Raw genomic sequence first — 20,744 nt, 5'->3', positions numbered from 1 at the left:
ACACACACACACACACACACACCGTCTGAAACCGCTTGTCCCAAGGAGGGTTACGGCGAGCCAGAGCCTAACCCGGCAACACAGGGCGTAAAGCTGGAGGGGGAAGAGACACACCCAGGACAAGACGCCAGTCCGTCACAAGGTACCCCAAGTGGGTCTCAAACCCCAGACCTCCCAGAGAGCAGGGTGTACCAAGACACTTCCTATCTAATTCTTCTGCTGTTCACCAATTGTCTCAACATCCCATGAAACATGTGCAACGTGTACAAGTTAATGAAATAATGTCATTGGTTGTAACTGTTCTAAGAAGAGAGGGGCTGCAGTAGCGCAGCAGGTTACCCAAGGCCTGCTCTCTGGTTGGTCACAAGGTTCAAATCCTGCTTGGGGTGCCTTGTGGTGGACTGGCTTTCTGTCCTGGCTGTGTCCCCTCCCCCTCCAGCTTTATGCCCTGGGTTAGGCTCTGGTTTGCCACAACCCCACTTGGGACAAGAGCTTGTAGACATTGTGTGTGAGTGTTCCAAGAACCAGGGTTTGCAAAACATTCAGATTGCTTCTTTCCTTAGTGTTCAGCATTTCTAAAATATAAAATGTCTCTTAGCTTGTGCCTTTCTTCAAAGTGACTAAGAAAGCTATCTACACAAAGCTACTCACAAGTATCTACCCACCAAAAGAAGATCAAGGTTTTCCACACCCTCAACAATTAAAGTGACTAATTCACCTTAAACACATCTGGAGATTTCAGGAGACCCACATGAATGAAGGGAAAACACAAACTTGCTCAGACCAGGAGTGAAGACATTGGTAACAGCCATAAAAAATAAATAGCGTGTGTATATTTTTAAAATTACACAAAATTTATTGCACAATTGGGGATGTGGGAATTTCTCACCCACCTTCACTATGAGACATTGAGTTGGAACTTTTCATGGATGTGGTACTGGGTACAGGTGACACTGATCTCTCCTGCTGGACGCTGTGGACAGAAAGGAGAAAAGACCCTTCACTGACCCTCATTCACAAAACACAACAAGAAAGAAACCAAATTTCATTATACTTAACACGCACCAAAGACAGAAGCAAACAAGACAAACCATCTCATTAAATGCCTACCAGAGCCTATCTTTTATCAATTATATCTGTATTAACCTGAAGTACAGTAAGTAGAAGAAGACTGAGGGGTTACACCAGAAAAAAGGGGCATTAACTCAAATGTGTGTCTCTTTGTGAGCTAAATCTTCTAGATCTTGTGTCCTACAGAGATTTGATTATAAAAAAAAGAACGAAAAAAAGAAGAAAACATTTACGTTTGACCCTCAGAAATCTGTCCATGTTTAAGATTGATTATAAACTCCATTGAATTATCACTCTTCATGGATATACAGCTGGGTACAGGTGACATTGATCTCCCCTGCTGGACGCTGTAGACAGAATGGAGAAAAGACCCTTCAGTGACCCTCGCAAACCAGTACAACGGTTACATTATGTCCCCACCAGATTGTTCCTTTTTTTCTGTTATACTTGATGAAATGGGAAAAATTAACTTTGTACAATAAATTACAGAGATATTTAAACAAATATCACTTAAATGTATCTTAAACAAGGGGGCATGGTGGCGCAGTGGGTTGGACTGGGTCCTCCTCTCTGGTGGGTCTGTGGTTCGAATCCCGCTTGGGGTGCCTTGCGGCGGACTGGCGTCCCGTCCTGGGTGTGTCCCCTTCCCCTCCGGCCTTATGCCCTGTGTTGCTGGGTAGGCTCCGGCTCCCCGCGACCCCGTATGGGACAAGCGGTTCTGAAAATGTGTGTGTGTGTGTGTGTGTGTGTGAATCTTAAACTCATTGCACATTGTTGCAGAAATAACATAATTACTATAGAAATCTTCCTATTCAGGAGACATTAAATACAAAACTCACTCAGTTTATTCATTTAGCTGATGCTTTCTTCCAAAGTGACATAACTGTTTGCCCAGTTATACAGTTGGGTAATTTTGCTACAGTAATTTAGGGTAAGTCTCTTAATCAAGGATTTGAACCTGTAGGACCAAAGGCAGCATTTTGAAGCCCTACACTACCAGTTGTCCCCATGATGCTTCAAACACTGCTTCTGCAATAACTGCATTACACTGTTAAAATTATGTTTAAATTTGCATTTATCTTTCCTTCAAGGTTAATGATGATGATGAATTATGAAGTTACACCTTATATAAAACAGATGCTACTTTTCAGATGAATGAGTTTATTTAGATTACTGTGTTTAAGTAAAATGCACTCTGAGCTCCACTCTTACCTTTTAAAACTCTTTTCCAAGTCAGTGACCCCCTCCTTATCGTTCCCAGAGGGACTCATCTCTAAGGCAGAGTCCTCCATCTCAGGGCTCTAGACACAAACTCATCAGGTGAGTCCAGGATCTTCATGGACAGCAGGTAAAACAAACCACTAACACAAATATTAATGCTTTCCTGTTCATAGAGAGTTTGTTAAAACGTAATTTCAGGAGAGAAGTCCCTGTGAGACTCATCTCCCCTCCAGGCTGTTTCTTCTGTCACTTCTCCCCGTTCAACTTCAGTTACTCTTTTATTGTTCACTGTTTTTCACCAACTGCTGTCAAGTATCAATAAGATTCATTTAGTTATGAGCACTACTACGTGAAGAAGGTAGACACCAAGGTTTAAATCCCACCTCCTAAATTAATCTCTTTGCGCAAAGTATTTACCACAAATTGACAACAGTGAAAATTACCCGGCTGTATAAATGGGTGGTAAATCTTTGCAAGCACATTAATATCGTACAGAAAAGTGTTAAATAATGAAAGTTAAAATTAGTAGTAATTAGTTTGTAACTCGACTGACAGGACAACGAGATAAACTGATCCAAGGAGAGATCTCACAGACAATTGGTGATGCAGTAAAAATGCAAAAAATGTTTCTGATAACGGCTTAACACGGAATCGAGGCGGTTGAACAAATACGGGCGGATCCTGGCTCTGTTGAGTGCAACAACACAGATCCGCAGTGATCGAGTCCCGCCCCGTCCCTCCCTTTAAACGCGTCCCGGTCTCCGTCCTGGTCCCAGGTGCACAGGGCGCCCCCGGTGGAGCTCTGGGGAACAGCAATAGGGCACCAGAGGCGCAGCGACGCACTTTCCACATTCCTGACCAGGGCAGCTTTTCACAGCTGAACACAAACCTGCTATTTGTCGTACATTTTCACAAGAAACATGTTGAAGAAGAACATTGTTGACTTTTCACAACAAGTGCTCTAAACCAGCACTAAAACAGGAAAATACAGTAATAAAATGAATTTAATAATTCTGCCTGTTATAATTGTCAGTCCTTGTAAAACAGAGCGAGAGATAAAGTCTGAACTTTTATTTCATTCCAAATATAAATTCACCCGCAACCCCGTATGGGACAAAATGTGTGTGTGTGTGTGTGTGTGTGTGTGTGTATAAATTCACACTGCGGGCTATCAAACTGACCAGGGACGGCGTTGATCAGAAAACCTTCGTTTTTTACCCGTAGAAATACAGTGTATTTAACAAGAGAATAACGGAACTGTCTACATTTACTAACGATATGTTTCTTAACGCCACAGAAAGTAAGTGACATTAATGAAATTGTCGCACCTTTATTGATCACAAGGACCCCAACAGCATAACTTTGTAAAAGTACTTTTACCTGTTATGTCACCTTATTGTCCGTATTGAAGAGCACAAGTCCTGTGTGTCTCTGCGGTGACGAAGTTTCAGTTTTACTTCTTGTACGAGTCAGACAGGTTTGGAGAAATGAAATGCTGGAACAGCTCAGAAACACAGAAACTCCTCCCCGTCGATGGACTCGACCACATGTCCTGCTGTATCGTGTCGAACCCTGTCTGGTTCCCACTTGAACGCGCAGCGCGCTGCTGGAGGAAGATGAGCGGAGCAGCGCCGATGTGGAGACACCGCTGGAACAGCTCAGCTGTGTTAAGGAAAGATCTCCTTGTTAGGGATCGCTCTGGAGGAGTTACAGTGAAAGTTTTTAAGGTTTATTTTAGTTATTTCCAAGTTTTTCAGAGAACCTAATTCATAAATAAATGAGAGTGCAGTCAGTGGCACAGCACTTAGGTCGGTTGGCCTTAGCCTTAGGTTTGAATTCAGCTCACTTTCGGGGGGAAGGAGGAGGCATGTTCCCCTTGAGTCTTAGTCGGTTTCCTCCTGCAGTCCAAAGACAAGAAGTTCAGCTTCAACAGTGATAAATCACCCATTTTGTGTGTGTGAGCAGCTGCATTGCAACAGACTTGTCCTGTTCTTCCCAGCCTCATGCCCAATGATTGCAGGATAAACATAGATATTTACATTTCAAATGTATTAATAATTAAAAGGTACAGACCAGCTCCAGTCAATTTTATTTATGGTATATAAAGATATCTCACAATAAAATGAAATCTGAGGCTATATGGTAGTACAGCGGTCAATGTGAACACAATGTGAAAACAGGCACCTCATGTTGCACAGTGACTCACAGTGAAAGAGTGGCTGCAGGGGATGTTGTCTCTCAGGAAACTATGAATAGCACTGGGCACCACATGGGAACACTGGTGTTTCCAGGGCCTCATGGGTCTCCCAGTCAGTTCTGTGGCAGCTTTGGGATATGCTGGGACCATGTGTGTGTGTGTGTGTGTGTGTGTGTGTGTGTGTCTGCAGTGTTTTGGAGGCCTACAGTGAGCACTAGTTCTTCCCCTTTACAAGGAAGGAGTGGCTTAAGGGTCCGAGGAGCTGGAGGCCTCTTATAAGTTGTATTACTGGCACATATCAAAGTCCTGGGGGGATGTGGTGGCATGGCAGGTTTGACTGGTACCTCGCTGTTTGGAGGGTATGGTGCTTGAGCCCTGCTCAGGGTGCACGGCAGTTCCGTGTTTCTCCCTGCGTGTGCCTCCCCCAACATACAGAATAAGGCACTGGTCCTCCCTTGACATGAAAACCATGTGGATGGTCGCTATGGGTCAGGTTTGACTTGATAACAACAACAACATCAAATTCCTGAGTCTGAGCTCCTGTACAGTGATGGGGATCCTGGTGCAGCAGTTCAGCTGGGCTCTGGCTGTTTCTCACATGGTCCCCAGTCTCCACCATGGGATGAATTGTATATGTAGTCATCAGTGGAAGAATGTTGGTGACAAGGGTTGTACAGATGTTGAGTTCAGGAGGTGTGGAAGAAGTTTCCAAAGGGTGTCCAGATATCCCAGGATTTGTCTGAATTACCTTGTGGTTCAGATGTTGACTTTTTCAAGTGGAAGAAGGTGAGAATCATGAGAGTATTTAGAGCATTTCCACATTCATATCAAAGAGTGATAATAGAAACACCAACAGAGGTAGGAATCCAAACAAAATGTGAAAGAAAAGGGATTTTTAAACATAGCAACAGCCGGGCAATATGTTTTATTTTCAATGATGTGTAGCAGGAAGTTGTGCAGCTGTATCTATCTGATCATGTCCCTACATCCATGTGTGACACTTTCTAATTGAGAAATTACTAATGGCTAGTGAATCGTAACCATGGATTTTGACATCATAAATTCAAGTTTTGAATAGATAACTGAATTTAAAAAAGAAGCTCTTGTTGAAATGTAAATGTAAATGTGAGTTCACTGAAGTAATAGATTAAAGTAATAGATACGATATAATTGTTATGTCTCCATCAATCAGCGAATTGGCGACACCTGCTGTTCCCTGATGAATAGAAGATAAAAAGGGACACCGAGGAGGAAACAATGCAGAACCTTGTTCAGTGACTTCTCTTGCATTCCTTCTTGCCTTGACCTTTGCTTGTTTATTCTTTAACCACGATTCTTGCCTTGTCCTTTGTATCCTGTTTGCCGATCGCCCATCCTTCACCTGTCCCCGATTTCTCTCTTGGATTACGTCTGTCTGTTATAATAAACATCGCTTTGAAGATCTCTGCACTTGAGTCCGTCATCCAGTGGAACAAAACTATAACAATATTTTGAATAGGTTAACTCATGTTGCTGACACTTTTCTCCAAAGCAACAGACAATGTTAAGGTACTTTATGATTATTTACCCATTTATACAGCTGTTTCTTTTTACCAGAGCAGTTCACGGTACATACCTTGCTCAGGGGTACTAAAGCCCAAGATGAGATTCAAACTTGCAACTTCTGCATTCAAAGCCAGCACCTCTAACCACCTCACTACCAACAACATTGGCAGATGTCCATCATACTTCCCATTTGCCATCAGCAGCACACATTTCCTTCCACACACACCATACAGGCGTACACCTTTCCCTTGAGGTCGTCTTTGGTGTCTGAAAGTTTCAAGTTTATTGTCATAGGTACAAGTACTGTGTACAAGTATCATGAAATTCTTCTTGAATGCTTTTCCACAGACTATGAACAGAAACAACAGAAATACTGCACAAAAAAATAGCAATGACAATGAGTAATGCTAATAAACAATAACAATAAATAACGGTAACAATAATAACAGTAGACACCCAGAGAACTCAGGACATGAGAATGCTTAAAGTGACAATGTAATCTAACCAATGTGCTTGGGTGTAGCAGTTCAACTCTAGTTACCAAAGGTGTCACATTGCTTAGTGTTGTATACTCTTATAGCAGTGGGGTAAAAGCTGTTCCTGTGCCTAGCAGTGCAGGTTTGAATAGACCTGAGCCGCTTTCCAGACAGCAGAAAAGAGAGATGTGCCCGTGCGGGGTGACTATGATCTTTCATGATGCGCATCGTCTTTGTGAGGCAGCATGTGGTATACGTGTTTTGGACTGTTGGTGGCTGTGTGCCTGTGATTTCCTGAGTTATTTTTACCAACCTCTGTAGGGCTTCCTTGTCCTGTATGGAGCAGCTGCCACCCCAGGATGTAATACACTCCGTGAGGACGGACTCCACAGCACACCTGTAGAAGGTGGTGAGGACTGTAGTGGACATCCTGGCTTTCTTCAGACGCCTGAGAAAGTGGAGATATTTGGTGGGCCTTTTTGATGGTTGATGCTGTGTGCTCAGACCATGTGAGTTTGACAGTGAGGGTGACCCGTAGGAATCTGAAGCTTTTGACCCTCTCTACCATGTCCTCTTCTATGTAGATGGGTGCATGAGCCATATCTTGTCTCCTGAAGTCAGTCATTAGTTCCTTACTTTTACTGACACTGAGAGACAGGTTGTTGTCCTGGCACCACTCTGCTAGGAACCTCACCTCTTCTCTGTAGGCCGTCTCATCATTGTTGGTGATCAGACCCACAATGGTGGTATTGTCAGCAAACTTTATGATGGTGTTGGAGCTGTGCCTGGCCACATAGTCATGTGTGAATAAGGAATACAGCACCGGCAGTGTTTCTGGGGAAGTGAGGTATTGGTGAAATACAAAATTCTTTTGTTTCTTGTAAAATGTCAGATAATGTGTCTGTCCTTCAAAAAAGTATTTGTAACAGTGTTGATTTAAAAGTAGGTGTATTTCATTATGGAACATGGATGGAACATAGACTAACGAAGTGTGTTCTTACGAGGGGGGTGCAGTGGGTTGGACCATGTCCTGCTCTCTGGTGGGTCTGGGGTTCAAGTCCTGCTTGGGGTGCCTTGCAACAGACTGGTGTCCCAGCCTGGATGTGTCCCCTCCCTCTCCAGCCTTACGCCAATGTTTCTGGGTTAGGCTCCGGCTCCCTGCAACCCCATATGGGACAAGCGGTTTAGACTCTGTGTGTGTGTGTGTGTGTGTGTGTGTGTGTGTGTGTGTGTGTTCTTATGGAAATATGATTTTATGAATGGCGTCTGTCTTGAATTAAATACACACACACACACACACACACACACACACACACACACACACACACACAGCCAACGTGTGTGTTTAAAATCATACATCTCCATCTTTGTGTTTTGTATGAGATGTACATCGCTGTGGAGTAAAGCATCTACTAAATGCACACACACACACACACACACACACACATACACTGAAGCCACATGTCCCAAGCAGGGTCGCTGTGAACCGGAGCCTAATCCAGCAACACAGGGAGCAAGGCTGGAGGGGGAGAGGACACACCCAGGACAGGATGCCTGTCTGTCACAAGGCACTGCAGGCTAGACTCGAACCCCACACCCACCAGGGAGTGGGACTTGGCCAAGCCCGCTGTGCCGCCGCACCGCTCGCTGAGCAGTTTCATATATCTACTCATTGTTCGCTGTTCACTATTTATTTACTATTTATTGTACTTGCATTTATTTGTACTTGCCATTTTATACTTATTTGTATTGCCTTACTTATCAGCACATCCTTGTCTAAATACATGTTTGTTCATGTCTGTTCACATCTATATGAGCCTTGTCACAGTTTCAGTTTCAATCTTTCACATTTCAATGCCCAGTGTATCCAGTATAACTGTGTAAATGACAAATAAACAACTCTGACTCTGATATATTGTCTGTGAAATATTTTTAATGTCATATTGATGTTTCATGGAGTTGTTTACACAAAAAAAGAAAGATCATTGTGTTCATAGCAAAATATGGTTTCACATTTTCCTACGATATACCAATTAAACTAGAAAAACTTGCTTTGATTTGTGTCCATTATGGCATCAATATGTTTATCAGAATACCACACCATGCAGCATTCTGGGTGAAGAAGGACAGACAGGCAGCATTCATTACAAATGTTTATTAGAACACCGGCCCAAAGGAATATAATGCTCTTGGTCTTGGTCTTGGTCTTGGTCTTGGTCTTGGTCTTGGTCTTGGTCTTTTCTTCCAGGACCTAACCTCAAGCCAGCCTTCCCAGCTTGCCTAGAGCCCCCAGGTTTTCTATTTCTTGCTGCCAAATGCCGTCACCCCATTATTTTCCCCGTAAGTCGCCCCAGTGATTGAACACTTAAATCACATTTTTCCCAGAATGCAATTATTTACAATAAACATTTTCCTGCTTAATCTAGCGGTAACACGGGTTGTTACAATACTAAAAAAGAAAAAAACAGAAATAGGTATAATCAAAAAATGGTACACAAGAACAGGTTTTAGTACTGGAATTAACATGATAATCAACCATGACATTGTTTTTATAGTTTCCCAACAAATTTTACTGACATCGTCTTACAGACTGACAGAATTTTACATCTTGATGTTAAGACAGAAAGTGTGTGTGTGTGTGTGTGTGTGTGTGTGTGTGTGTGTGTGTGTGTGTGTGTGTGTGTGTTTCTATCCCATCCCACAAAAGGACACTGATGAGTCCCACCAAACTCCAAAAGCAGGATACAGGGGTTCATTGAATGTGGAGGTGAACCTGTACAGGAGGGTCAGTTCACCAGAGAAGACTCTGTAGAAGGACAGAGCTCCAGCCTCCCAGTCCAGATACACTCCTACTGTGTGGGAGGGGTGTACAGATATAGTGGTGCACTTGTTATTGTGCCTGATATAGTGACTCTCACCAAAGCAGTACAGACACCAGGACTTTTCATCATATCCAAGCCCACAGTCAACACTGTCTCCTTTCCTCTTGATTCCTTTATAAGTCACTCCTATTTCAATCCCTTTCCCACTCCACTGCACCTCCCAGTAACAGCGACCAGACAGACTCTCTGCACACAGAATGTGTTCCCAGTAGTCAGATCTGTCTGGATTACCAGGATTTAATTGTGTATTGTCTCTCCTCCATGTCACCTTCTTCTTGTCCTCAGACAGATCCAGGTGTCTCTTTGCTGTGTGGGGGTCCACTGTAAGCTGACAGGAGTCTGCAGGCAAATCAGAGTTAACAATAAATAATGTTCTCCGCACTTTACATAAATATTACATGAATCCCGTTATCATTTATACACCGGTTAAATCGGAAACAATATTAAACTGTCCTACACACGTGTGTATAAGCAGTTCTAGATGCTGTGGACTGGGACATGTGATAACAGTAAGGGGATTTGGATGGCTTGGAGACCTTTACCTTATTTCTCTGCCACATTACAACAATCTTACTACCATTTTACTACAACACACAACTTTCTGTCCTTCTGTTTACCTGTCTGAGCTGCCATACACAGCATTTGCATGTTTCACTTTGTGTTATTGTATTACACTCTTATGGTTTTGTATTAAAATCAGTTTTCTTTTGCCACTTTACTTTTACTCTCAAGTGTGTGTTATTAAATCAAAATAATATGAACTATTCAAAATTTCTTGCGTATATAGAATATATGTATAACATTGCGATTTAACCTAAGCTTACATATCTATACTTCTTTAACTGAGTTCTTGTTAATGTGTCTTGCCAAGGTGGGTAATAACTAGTTACACTTTCTATTCTATTCTACTTGTATTTAAGAAACTCTTTGGAAAACACATTTATAAAGGAAAGTTCTGACAACAAACACACATATTTGTAAATATAAACAGAATAAATGGATAAAAAAATTACCAACTATCTCACACAATTGTGTATTAAAATGAGAAATGGTATAAAATGGATGCAGCCCTTCAATACAAACACACTGTGTAGTAAAATGAGGAAATAGTACCTCCTCAGAACAAACACACTTACATTTGAGGAGCCCTGGTCTGATCCTGCACCATGCGCCATGGTCCACACTGTAGGAGAAGCAGAAGGACACACAGTGACTGAGACATACAGAGCCTGTCTATGAAGTGTGTGTGGAAGCTCAGAGCCGTATGACAGTAGCTGACACTATGAGCACTTTACAGTTCTCAAACTGACACATGGACTCATTCCTCTGGTGGAAAAAGTTCACACATGTACTGTATAAGGGTTAGTAGTAATGGCACGCGCACACACACAAACAGTACTTACTGTAGTATCTCCAGTTTGTAGGCGGGATCCTGCCGTAGATCAGAGAGCAGCTTCACTCCTGAGCCCCCTGGGTGATTGTAGCTCAGATCCAGCTCTATCAGGTGTGAACAGGGGTTCGAACGCAGAGCTGAAGCCAGAGAAGTATAGCCTCCCTCTGTGACACAACAGCCAGACAGTCTGTAGAGTGAAGACAGAACATTGTATTTTCAGAACAGTTATGCAGTCAATGTTGGATACAATCATCTATGAGCATTACAGTTTACAGTGTCCAGATTACAGTGTCTGTTCCCCAGTAGTACTGACCTTAGTGTGTCCAGTTTACAGTGTTCGTTCCCCAGTCCAGTAGAGAGCAGTTCTACTCCTGAATCCTGCAGGTCATTGTTATTCAAATCCAGCTCTCTCAGGTGTGAGGAGTTTGATGTAAGAACTGAGGCCAGAGCTTTACAGCATTTCTCCGAGAGTCCACACATCTTCAGCCTTAAACAGACAGAATTACAGAAGTAGAACTGCTTATCTGCAGTTTTAAAAAAAAAAAATTTCAAAAACTACTCAGGTTCCCTTGCTTAAGAGTATCATGGCAGGAGGTGAGATTTAAATCCCAGTCCTTTGAGTGCAGAGCAGTAACTATAACCGTTACACTATGTGCTGCCTCCATTATTGATTTTAACATGATAATATAAAATTTTTATATATTACTATTTCATACTGACACACAGAAAAAAAAAGCTGAGTAGGACTGTTTGCCCCCTCTGTACCCACTTCAATGTCTCCAGTTTACAGGTGGGATCCTGCAGTAGAACAGAGAGGTGTTTCACTCCTGAGTCCCCTGGGTGATTGTAGCTCAGATCCAGCTCTCTCAGGTGTTTACAGGGGTTCGAACGCAGAGCTGAAGCCAGAGAAGTACAGCCTCCCTCTGTGATTCTGCAGCCAGAGAGTCTACAAATAACAAACATAAACAAAAAAGGACACACATAAATACTAACATCAAAACACACACACACACTTTAAGAACCACTTGTCCCATACAGGGTCACGGGGAACCAGAGCCTACCCAGTAACACAGGGCATAAGGTCGGAGGGGGAGGGGACACACCCAGGACAGGACACCAGTCCATCGCAAGGCACCCCAAGCAGGACTCAAACCCCAGATCCACTGGAGAGCAGGACTGTAGTCCAACCCACTGCGCCACCGCACCCCCCAACATCAAAACATTACAATAAAAAACCTTGAATGACATTGTGAAAATATTATTGCAAAATTAAAGCTGTTCTGTAAAAGGGTATAACCCAGATGAGCAGACTAATCTCAGTTATATTTTAAGGATATTTAACAGCATATAAGCATACGTAAAACCATGTCGTTTTAAAAATGCAGCAACACATTTTCTACAGACATAATATGGTTGGAGCCCAGTCACAACTGCATTCTTTGGATTGATAACCATATCTGGAAACCGCTCATTAAATGGAAATGAGAACCTGGTACGGCCAGTTCACAAAAAAGCCTTCGTTTAAAGACAATGGACATTTCTGCAGAAAGATGAAGTTTAAGGAGCTCTGGAGAGTTTTAGCAAAGTTTGTATAAGCTGTGCATTTTACCATGTTGGGTTCACTGAAATGTAACTGTATACTGATATTCTTTCATTTTATTAATTCTCCTGAGTTCAGCATACAGCTGATACTTTGTGTTGTACACATTATTTCTTATAAAGTTCAGCTAAAAATTGTCTTGGGTAGAAGCTGTTCATTGTCATGAGCTAACAAATCATTTTTATAAGTGAAGAATATCTTCCACATCTGCGCGCTTGGTGGTCCCAGACATGAAAGGTAAAGCACGAACGTTCTGGCTCCGTTGTGGTGGAACGACCCCCTCTCTCGCTCAGAACTGCTGAATCTTTATCCACATTTAGAAAGGGTCTAAAAATTAATCTCTCTTGAACTTACTCTGCTCATGATCTCTTAAGATCATGTAAGGTATAAATGTTAATGCCTGGGGGGCCGCAGTGGTGCAGTGGGTTGGACCACAGTCCTGCTCTCCGGTGGGTCTGGGGTTCAAGTCCCGCTTGGGGTGCCTTGCGACGGACTGGCGTCCCGTCCTGGGTGTGTCCCCTCCCCCTCCGGCCTTACACCCTGTGTTGCCGGGTTAGGCTCCGGTTCCCTGCGACCCTGTATGAGACAAGCGGTTCTGAAAATGTGTGTGTCTGTGTGTGTTCATGCCTGTAAGGTATACATGTTCATTTACATTTATTCATTTAGCAGACGCTTTTGTCCAAAGCGACATACAACTTGGTAAAAGTACAATTTATACATTCATATCATGCTCGGGTCAGTCCTTTACAGAGCCACTCTTGCAATGGATCGTAAATGATTATATGTATCTCAATGACCGTAAATGAGTATATGTACCTAGGAAGGAGATTAGGAATCAGCAATATTCTGGTAAAGCTGTCAAATAACAGGACTTACAGAGCAATTCTGGAGACCTGGATCACTGGTAGCATTCTTTGAAGGCCTTCATTATGTAAGACGCAGTTTCTCAGGTCCAAAACATCCAATTCTTCTGCTGACATCAACACAAAGGCAAGAGCTGACCAGTCTGTGGGCTTCATGTTCTTTTCTGAAAGACGTCTTGAGTTCAGGTAATCTTGCACTTCTTTCACCAAAGAATTGTCATTCAGTTCATTCAGACAGTGGAAGAGATAAATGGTTTTCTCTGGAGAAAGATCTGTTTTGATCTTCCGATGAATATAATGTACTATGTCTGCAATGTTACAGGAGTTTCTGTGTATCAGTAGTTCTTTCAAAAGCTGTTTGCTTTGTTCCATTGAAAGACCAAGTAGGAAGCGGAGATAGAGGTCCAAGTGTCCATTCTTACTTTTTAAGGCCTGATCCACTGTATTCTCCAGCAGGTTGGAATCACTATTTGACAGAAACTCATAGAAAGCAGCAAGATACTCCTGAAGACTCAGATGTACAAAGCAGTAAACCTTCCCCTCATACAACCCAAACTCCTCTCTAAACACTTCTGTACACACTCCGGAATACACTGAAGCTTCAGTGACATCAATGCCAAACTCTCTCAGGTCTTCCTCATAAAATATGAGATTTCCTTTATCAAGGTTGTTGAAAGCCAACTTCCCCAGTTTCAGAACAAATTCTTTATCTAATTCTAAAGATTTCAGAGGCTCTGTCATTTGTTTTTTCAGATACTTCTCATTCTTCAAACTGATCTGAAATATCAGGAAGTGTGTGTACATCTCAGTGAGAGTCTTGGGAATTTCTCCACTGTGTTCCTCAATAAAGAGCCTCTCAAGAACAGTGGCTGAAATCCAACAGAAGACTGGAATGTGACACATGATGTGGAGACTCCTTGATGACTTCACATGTGTGATGATCCTCTTGGCCAGGTCCTCATTACTGATTTTCTTCCTGAAGTATTCCTCCTTCTGATGGTCATTGAACCCTTGTATCTCTGTTACACGATCAACACACTCAGGAGTGATCTGACTGGCGGCTGCTGGACGGGAAGTTATCCAGATAAGGGCAGAAGGAAACAGGTTCCCCATAATGAGGTTGGTCAACAACACATCCAGTGAGGTTGTCTCTGTTACATGAGATGAGATCTTATTTTTCTTAAAATCTAGGGGAAGGTTACACTCATCCAGACCATCAAAGACAAACAAGACTTTGGAATTCAAAAGCTGAGTGAGTCCAAACTCTTTGAGTTCTGGCAGAAAGTAATGGACCAGTTGTGTCAAACTGAATTCTTTATCCTTTATCAAATTCAGGTCCCGGAAAGGAAGAGGAAATATAAAATTAATATCTTGATTTGCTTTTCCTTCTACCCAGTCAAGAATAAATTTTTGCACAGTCACTGTTTTCCCAATGCCTGCAATCCCTAGTGTCAGCACAGTTCTTATGTCTGTAACTTTTCCGGGTAAGGGTATAAAAATATCCCTGCATTTGATTGTAGTTTCTTGTACATCTGTTTTTTTGAATGCTCTCTCGATGTGTATCACTTCATGTTCCTCACTGATCCCACCAGTACCACCTTCAGTTATGTAGAGCTCTGTGTAAATATCCTTTAGAAGGGTTGGGTTTCCTTGCTTAGCTTGTCCTTCAAATACACACTGAAACTTATTTTTCAGGTGGGATTTAATTTCTTGCTGACATGTTATCATGAGTTCTCCTGAAGAAAAATGAGAGGACATTATTAAGACTTTCAAATAACAACTCACAAGTACATATTTCGAGCTCTGTGCTAGAAAGCAAAATTTTCCTAATTTTGTCCTTTCCATTAGCAACAGCATATCTGTATTACAACGGTTTACTGTTTCCATTACTGTTTTAAATTTCCATTCTGAAAAATACTGAGACTGAGATTTAGGAAAACTTGACTTTTAGTAATGTGTATTTGCTGATGAGCATCACCACTACTGTTAGAAAGTGGATATTCAGTGACTAGAACTACAAGAAAACAAATGTCCGCACAAGGACACAAAATAGCTACCTGATATTGTGAAGACAACATATAACTGAATAAGCTTGCTAAAGAGGATTGAATATAACACGTTCAATCATCCTGTTGATGACATGGACTCCCTTTGCACCATATTGGAAGGCGGATGTCAAATTTCATTGAACTGTATGCATGGTATTATGAACTGTAATGTTCTTTCATATCAGACTGCTGAGTTTTATTAGTATAGTTACCTCCAGGCAGCTACATTTCAAAAATTAAAACCCATCAACTGAATTATTCATTGTTTTAGTGTCTTAGTTTACATTTAAAAAGTGCTAACTGGTTTGGCACCTTTTTCTTCTATTACATTTAGATTTACATTTACATTTATTCATTTAGCAGATGCTTTTGTCCAAAGCGATGTACAACTCAGGAAAAGAACAATTTATGCACTATATTAAGAGAAAGAGACATAGCTGCAGACATATGACTCAAGTAAACTCAGTTTGATACGTACCACTTGCTACACTGAGGTTCATCGTTTGAGTAGGTGCATAAAAACACAGGATTGACAAATCCTGATACCCTCCTACCATTTTTTTTTTTTTTTTATAGGCTACACAAGCAAGCAAAACAATGTTGGAGTAGTGGCTGAATAAAGGCTTTATCTGGTGATGCAGAAGTTACAGTTCATGAAGTTACGGTGCATGAATATTTACACTATACATGAGCTGGAGAGGTCTTTGGCGAAATGGGTCCGGAAAAGGTGAGTTTTCAGACCCTTCTTGAATGTAGACAGAGTTTCCGCAGTTCTGAGTGAGAGGGGAAGGTCATTCCACCACGACGGAGCCAGAACCGAGAACCTCCATGCTTTACCTTTGGTGTGCGGGCCACCAAGCGAGCAGAAATAGACGAACGAAGGGATCTAGCTGGGGTGTAGTGGTTAATCAAAACCTGTAAATAGCTGGGAGCAATTTTATTGATGCATTTGTAGACAATAACCAGGGTCTTGAATTTGATTCGGGCAGCTATAGGAAGCCAGTGCAGGGAAATGAGAAGAGGAGACATGTGGGAACGATTAGGCAAATCAAACATGACTCGCGCAGCAGCGTTTTGTAGAAGCTACAGAGGTTTGATGGCAGTAGCAGGAAGGCCGCACAGGAGAGAGTTGCAGTAGTCCAGACGGGAAGTCACCATGGCCTGGACAAGTAGTTGGGCAGAGTCAATTGTGAGGTAGAGACGGATCCTACGAATATTGTGCAGGATGTATTTGCAGGACCAGGTTGTGGCTTCGATGTGCCGAGAGAAAGATAGACTCGCATCAATCATTACTCCCAGACTCTTAGCCAGAGATGTAGGCAAGATGAGTGAGTTGTCCAGGTGATCGATAGATTATGACACAAGGACAGGTCAGCTGGGAGGTAAAGAATCTCTGCTTTGAAGAGGTTGAGTTAGAGGTGATGATCAGACATCCAAGAAGAGATCTCCGACAGGCAGGCAGCAATCCATGCGGAGATGTCTGATGCACCAGGCGGAAAGGAGAGGAAGAACTGAGTGTCATCAGCATAGCAGTGGTATTTGAATCCATGGGAAGCTATGACTGGACCGAGGGAGGAGGTATAGATCAAGAAAAGAAGAGGACCTAATACCGAGCCCTACAGGACACTGGTTAAGAGAGGCAGAGGAGAAGAAGGAGAGCTCCGCCAGACCACTTGATAGGATCTGTCAGATAGGTAGGACTCAAACCATCTTAGTGCCACACCTTTGATCCCAAGCCGGTTAAGAGAGGAGAGAAAAATCTGGTGGTTGACTGTGTCGAATGCCGCAGACAGATCGAGGAGAATGAGGACCAAGGAGAGGAAGGCAGCTCTAGTGGCTCGGAAAGCATCAGACACCGCCAGAAGGGCCATCTCAGTGGAGTGACCAACTTTGAAACCAGACTGATAATTATTGAGGAGATGATTCCGGGTGAGGAAATCAGACAGTTGATCACAGGCCGCTCGCTCTAGGGTTTTAGACAGGAAGGAGAGGAGAGAGACCGGTTTGTAATTTTCAATCAGATTGGGATCCAAGGAGGTTTTTTTAACAGAGGTGAAATCAGAGCAGTTTTGAAGGCAGCTGGGAAACAGTCAGAGGAGAGAGAGGAGTTGATGATCTTAGAGATGAAAGTGGAGAGTTGCAGGGAAATGTTCTGTAGGAGTAACGATGGGATCTGGTCAAGTGGGCAGATGGTGGCTCTGCGCAGTATTATGAGGTCAGAGATTTCTGATTCGGAGAGGGGCTTGAATTCGGAGAGGATAGCTTCGCAGGGAGGGCTAGCATGAACCGCGCAGGTTGATGCTGAGAACTTGTCAGTGATTGCTTTGACTTTGTCTCGGAAAAACAAAGCAAAGTTGTCAGCAATGAGAGAACAGGGAGGAGGAGGTGGCGGGGGACACAGAAGGGATGAGAAGGTTGTAAAGTGTTCTAAAAACCAGACTGTGTCCATACTTCAAATTTTGTGATAGGCTTCCTTGATTTGTAGAATTGCTTACATATTAAATGAATAGGCATTGTGGTCATGCAGTAGGGAGTACTGCTGTCACTGGTATATGTTTGAATGCAGCTTAACCTGTGTAGAGTTGGCATGTTCTCACAATTTTTGCTTGGGTTGCTTCCCACAGTCCAAATACATGTGTTTGAAGTGAACCGATGACTTTAAAGTGCACATCAAGTACAATATGTGTAAATGAATGCCTGTGTGGCTATCCTGCAATGCACTGCTCCTCAAGGGTGTGGGATAACTTACATTTACATTTATTTACTTAGCAGAGGCTTTTCTCCAAAGCAATTTCCAATGAACACTATGTAGTGTTATAAGCCTATGCACCTTATTCACCAAGGTGATTTACACTGCTAGACACACTACTTACAATGGGTCACTCATCCATACATCAGTGGAACATACACTCTTTCTGTCACTTACACACTATGGGGAACCTGAACAGCATGTCTTCGGACTGTGGGAGGAAACCCACGCAAACACGGGGAGAACATGCAAACTCCACACAGACTGAGTGCTGTGAGATAGCAGTGCTACTTGCTATGTCACCATGCTGCCCCACTTGACTTGCACCTGATACTTCAGGGATAGCTTCTGGACCACTGTAGCCCTGATTTGGACAAGTAGTTAAGAATACTGAGTGAGTGAGTGAGTGAGTGAGTGAGTGAGTGAGTGAGTGAGTGAAATTAAATAGTAAACACCATTTGTATGTACTGAGTATTACACCTAAATTCCCTACATTTCAGTGAACATTTGAAAATTGGAGAGAACTTCAGACTCACCTTCATTACAGATAACTGACATTTCACTCTTTGTGGAAGTACAACTGGAAACAGGTGATACCTCTCTATCCTGCTGGACACTGAAGAAAAAAGCTGTTGAATATTTCCTATACACCTAACTTCACAGTTTACCTCCTCACTGCAGATATACTGTAAGCAATACATTTACATACATTTATCTGACACTTTTTCCAAAGCAATTTACAATGTTAAGGTTACAATTATTTACCAATTTATACAGTTGGGTAATTTTACTGGAGCAATTTAGGGTAAGTACAAGCTCAAGGGTACTACAGCCAAAGGTGTGGATCAAAGCTGTGACCTTTGGATCCAAAGGCAGTAGCTGTAACCACTATGCCACCAGCTGTCCCAGATAGAGTACAGCACAATGTTAGTTAAATCTGCCTGCTTCTATTTGTTTCTGTACACATCTTGTGGGCTAAAACGATTTGGTCTAAAATACCACTCACCTTTGACTTGTAGGAGGTTCTTGCTCCCTAAAATTAAGTGGAGTTCTCATTGATGGGACACTTCTCATGGATATGCAGCTGGGTACAGGTGAGCCTGATCTCTCTTCTTGGACACTGAGGACAGAAAGGAAAAAAGCCTTCAAATACAACATCCATCCATCCATCCATCCATCCATCCATCCATCCATCCATCCATTTTCTTACCTGCTTGTCCTACTAGGGTTGTGGTGGCAATAGGGAGAGCAGAGCAGCCAAGATGCCCCTGTCCCCGCAACTAACTCCAGCTCAACCTGGGGGATCCCCAGCTACTCCCAGGTCAACTGGGAGGTATAATCTCTCCCATGGGTCCTGGGCCAACTTCGGGGTCTCATCCCAGTTGGCCCTGCCTGGTATACCCCTAAAGGGAAGCGCCCAGGCAGTATCCTTACCACATGCCCGAACCACCTCAACTGGCTCCTCTCAATGTGGAGGAGTAGTGGCTCTGAGCTCCTCCCGGATTTCTGAACTCCTCACCCTGTCTCAGAGAGTGAGTTCCACCACCCTGTGGAGAAAACTCATTCCAGCCACTTGTATCCGCAATCTTATTCTTTCAGTCATTACCCAAAGTTTATGACCATAGGTGAGGGTAGGGACGTAGACCGACCAGAAAATAGAGCTTTGCCTTATGGCTCAGCTCCCCCTTCACCACGACAAACCGCCGCCCCGACAATGGAGGCATGGAACATAGTCCATTCGGACTCAATGTCACCAGTCTCCCTCGGGACCTGGTTGAAGCTCTGTCGGAGGTGGGAGTTGAAGACCTCTCTGACAGGGGCCTCCGCCAAACGTTCCCAACAGACCCTCACTATGCGTTTGGACCTGCCAGGTCTGTCCAGCTTTTTCCCCCGCCATCGAATCCAACTCACTACCAGGTGGTGATCAGTTGACAGCTTAGCCCCTCTCTTCACCCGAGCGTCCAAGACATATGGCTGAAGATCAGAAGAAACGACTACAAAGTCGATCATCGACCTCCAACCTAGGGTGTCCTGGTGCCAAGTGCACTGATGGACACCCTTACGCATAAACATGCTATTTGTTATGGACAAACCATGACTAGCACAGAAATCCAATAACAACTCACCATTCCGGTTCAGATCAGGGAGGCCGTTCCTCCCAATCACGCCCCTCCAGGTGTCACTGTCGCTGCCCACGTGGGCGTTAAAGTCCCCCAGTAGAACGACAGAGTCCCCAGTGGGAGCACTTTCCAGCACGCCCCCCAAGGACTCTAAAAAGGCCGGGTACTCTACACTGCCGCTAGACGCATAAGCACAAACGACAGTGAGAGACCATTCCCTGACCCGAAGGCGTAGGGAGACGACCCTCTCATTCAACGGGGTAGACTCCAACACATGGCGGCTGAACTGGGGGGCTATTAATAAGCCCACACCCGCCCGCCGTCTCTCACCCTGGGCAACGCCAGAATAGTGGAGAGTCCACCCCCGATCGAGTAGAGTGGTTCCAGAACCCAAACTGTGAGTGGAAGTGAGCCCGACTATATCTAGACGGTATCTCTCAACTTCCCGCACCAGCTCAGGCTCCTTCCCCGCCAGTGAGGTGACATTCCAAGTCCCAAAAACCAGAGTTGGCGCCCGAGGTTTGGGTCGGCCGGGCACTCGGCCCCGACCACCGCCCAAATCACAATGCACCGGCCCCT

General features: G+C 43.5%; 1 protein-coding gene and 1 long non-coding RNA gene across 2 annotated transcripts in view; both read right to left on the bottom strand.

Moving 5' to 3' along the window:
- LOC114909299 (NACHT, LRR and PYD domains-containing protein 12-like) overlaps positions 1–20,744 on the bottom strand; it is a 143,976-nt gene that overhangs the window by 119,969 nt on the left and 3,263 nt on the right. Inside the window, exons 6-11 of the mRNA XM_029247575.1 lie at positions 19,052–19,165; positions 18,582–18,661; positions 13,262–14,984; positions 11,555–11,731; positions 11,099–11,272; positions 10,796–10,972 (exon numbers count right to left, since the gene is read on the bottom strand). Of these exons, the coding sequence (XP_029103408.1) occupies positions 10,796–10,972; positions 11,099–11,272; positions 11,555–11,731; positions 13,262–14,984; positions 18,582–18,661; positions 19,052–19,165 (2,445 nt within the window). The remainder of the gene's footprint in view (positions 1–10,795; positions 10,973–11,098; positions 11,273–11,554; positions 11,732–13,261; positions 14,985–18,581; positions 18,662–19,051; positions 19,166–20,744) is intronic.
- LOC114909322 (uncharacterized) lies at positions 899–2,319 on the bottom strand. Its single transcript, XR_003797228.1, has 3 exons — positions 2,284–2,319; positions 1,305–1,418; positions 899–973 (listed from the first exon to the last, which is right to left on the bottom strand). It is a non-coding gene; the product is annotated as an uncharacterized LOC114909322 (long non-coding RNA).

Source organism: Scleropages formosus, chromosome 2 (assembly GCF_900964775.1).
Source record: "Scleropages formosus chromosome 2, fSclFor1.1, whole genome shotgun sequence".
NCBI classification, from domain to species: domain Eukaryota; kingdom Metazoa; phylum Chordata; class Actinopteri; order Osteoglossiformes; family Osteoglossidae; genus Scleropages; species Scleropages formosus.
The sequence above is the reverse complement of the archived record's forward strand: the minus strand, read 5'-3'. Positions and strand labels throughout refer to the sequence as shown.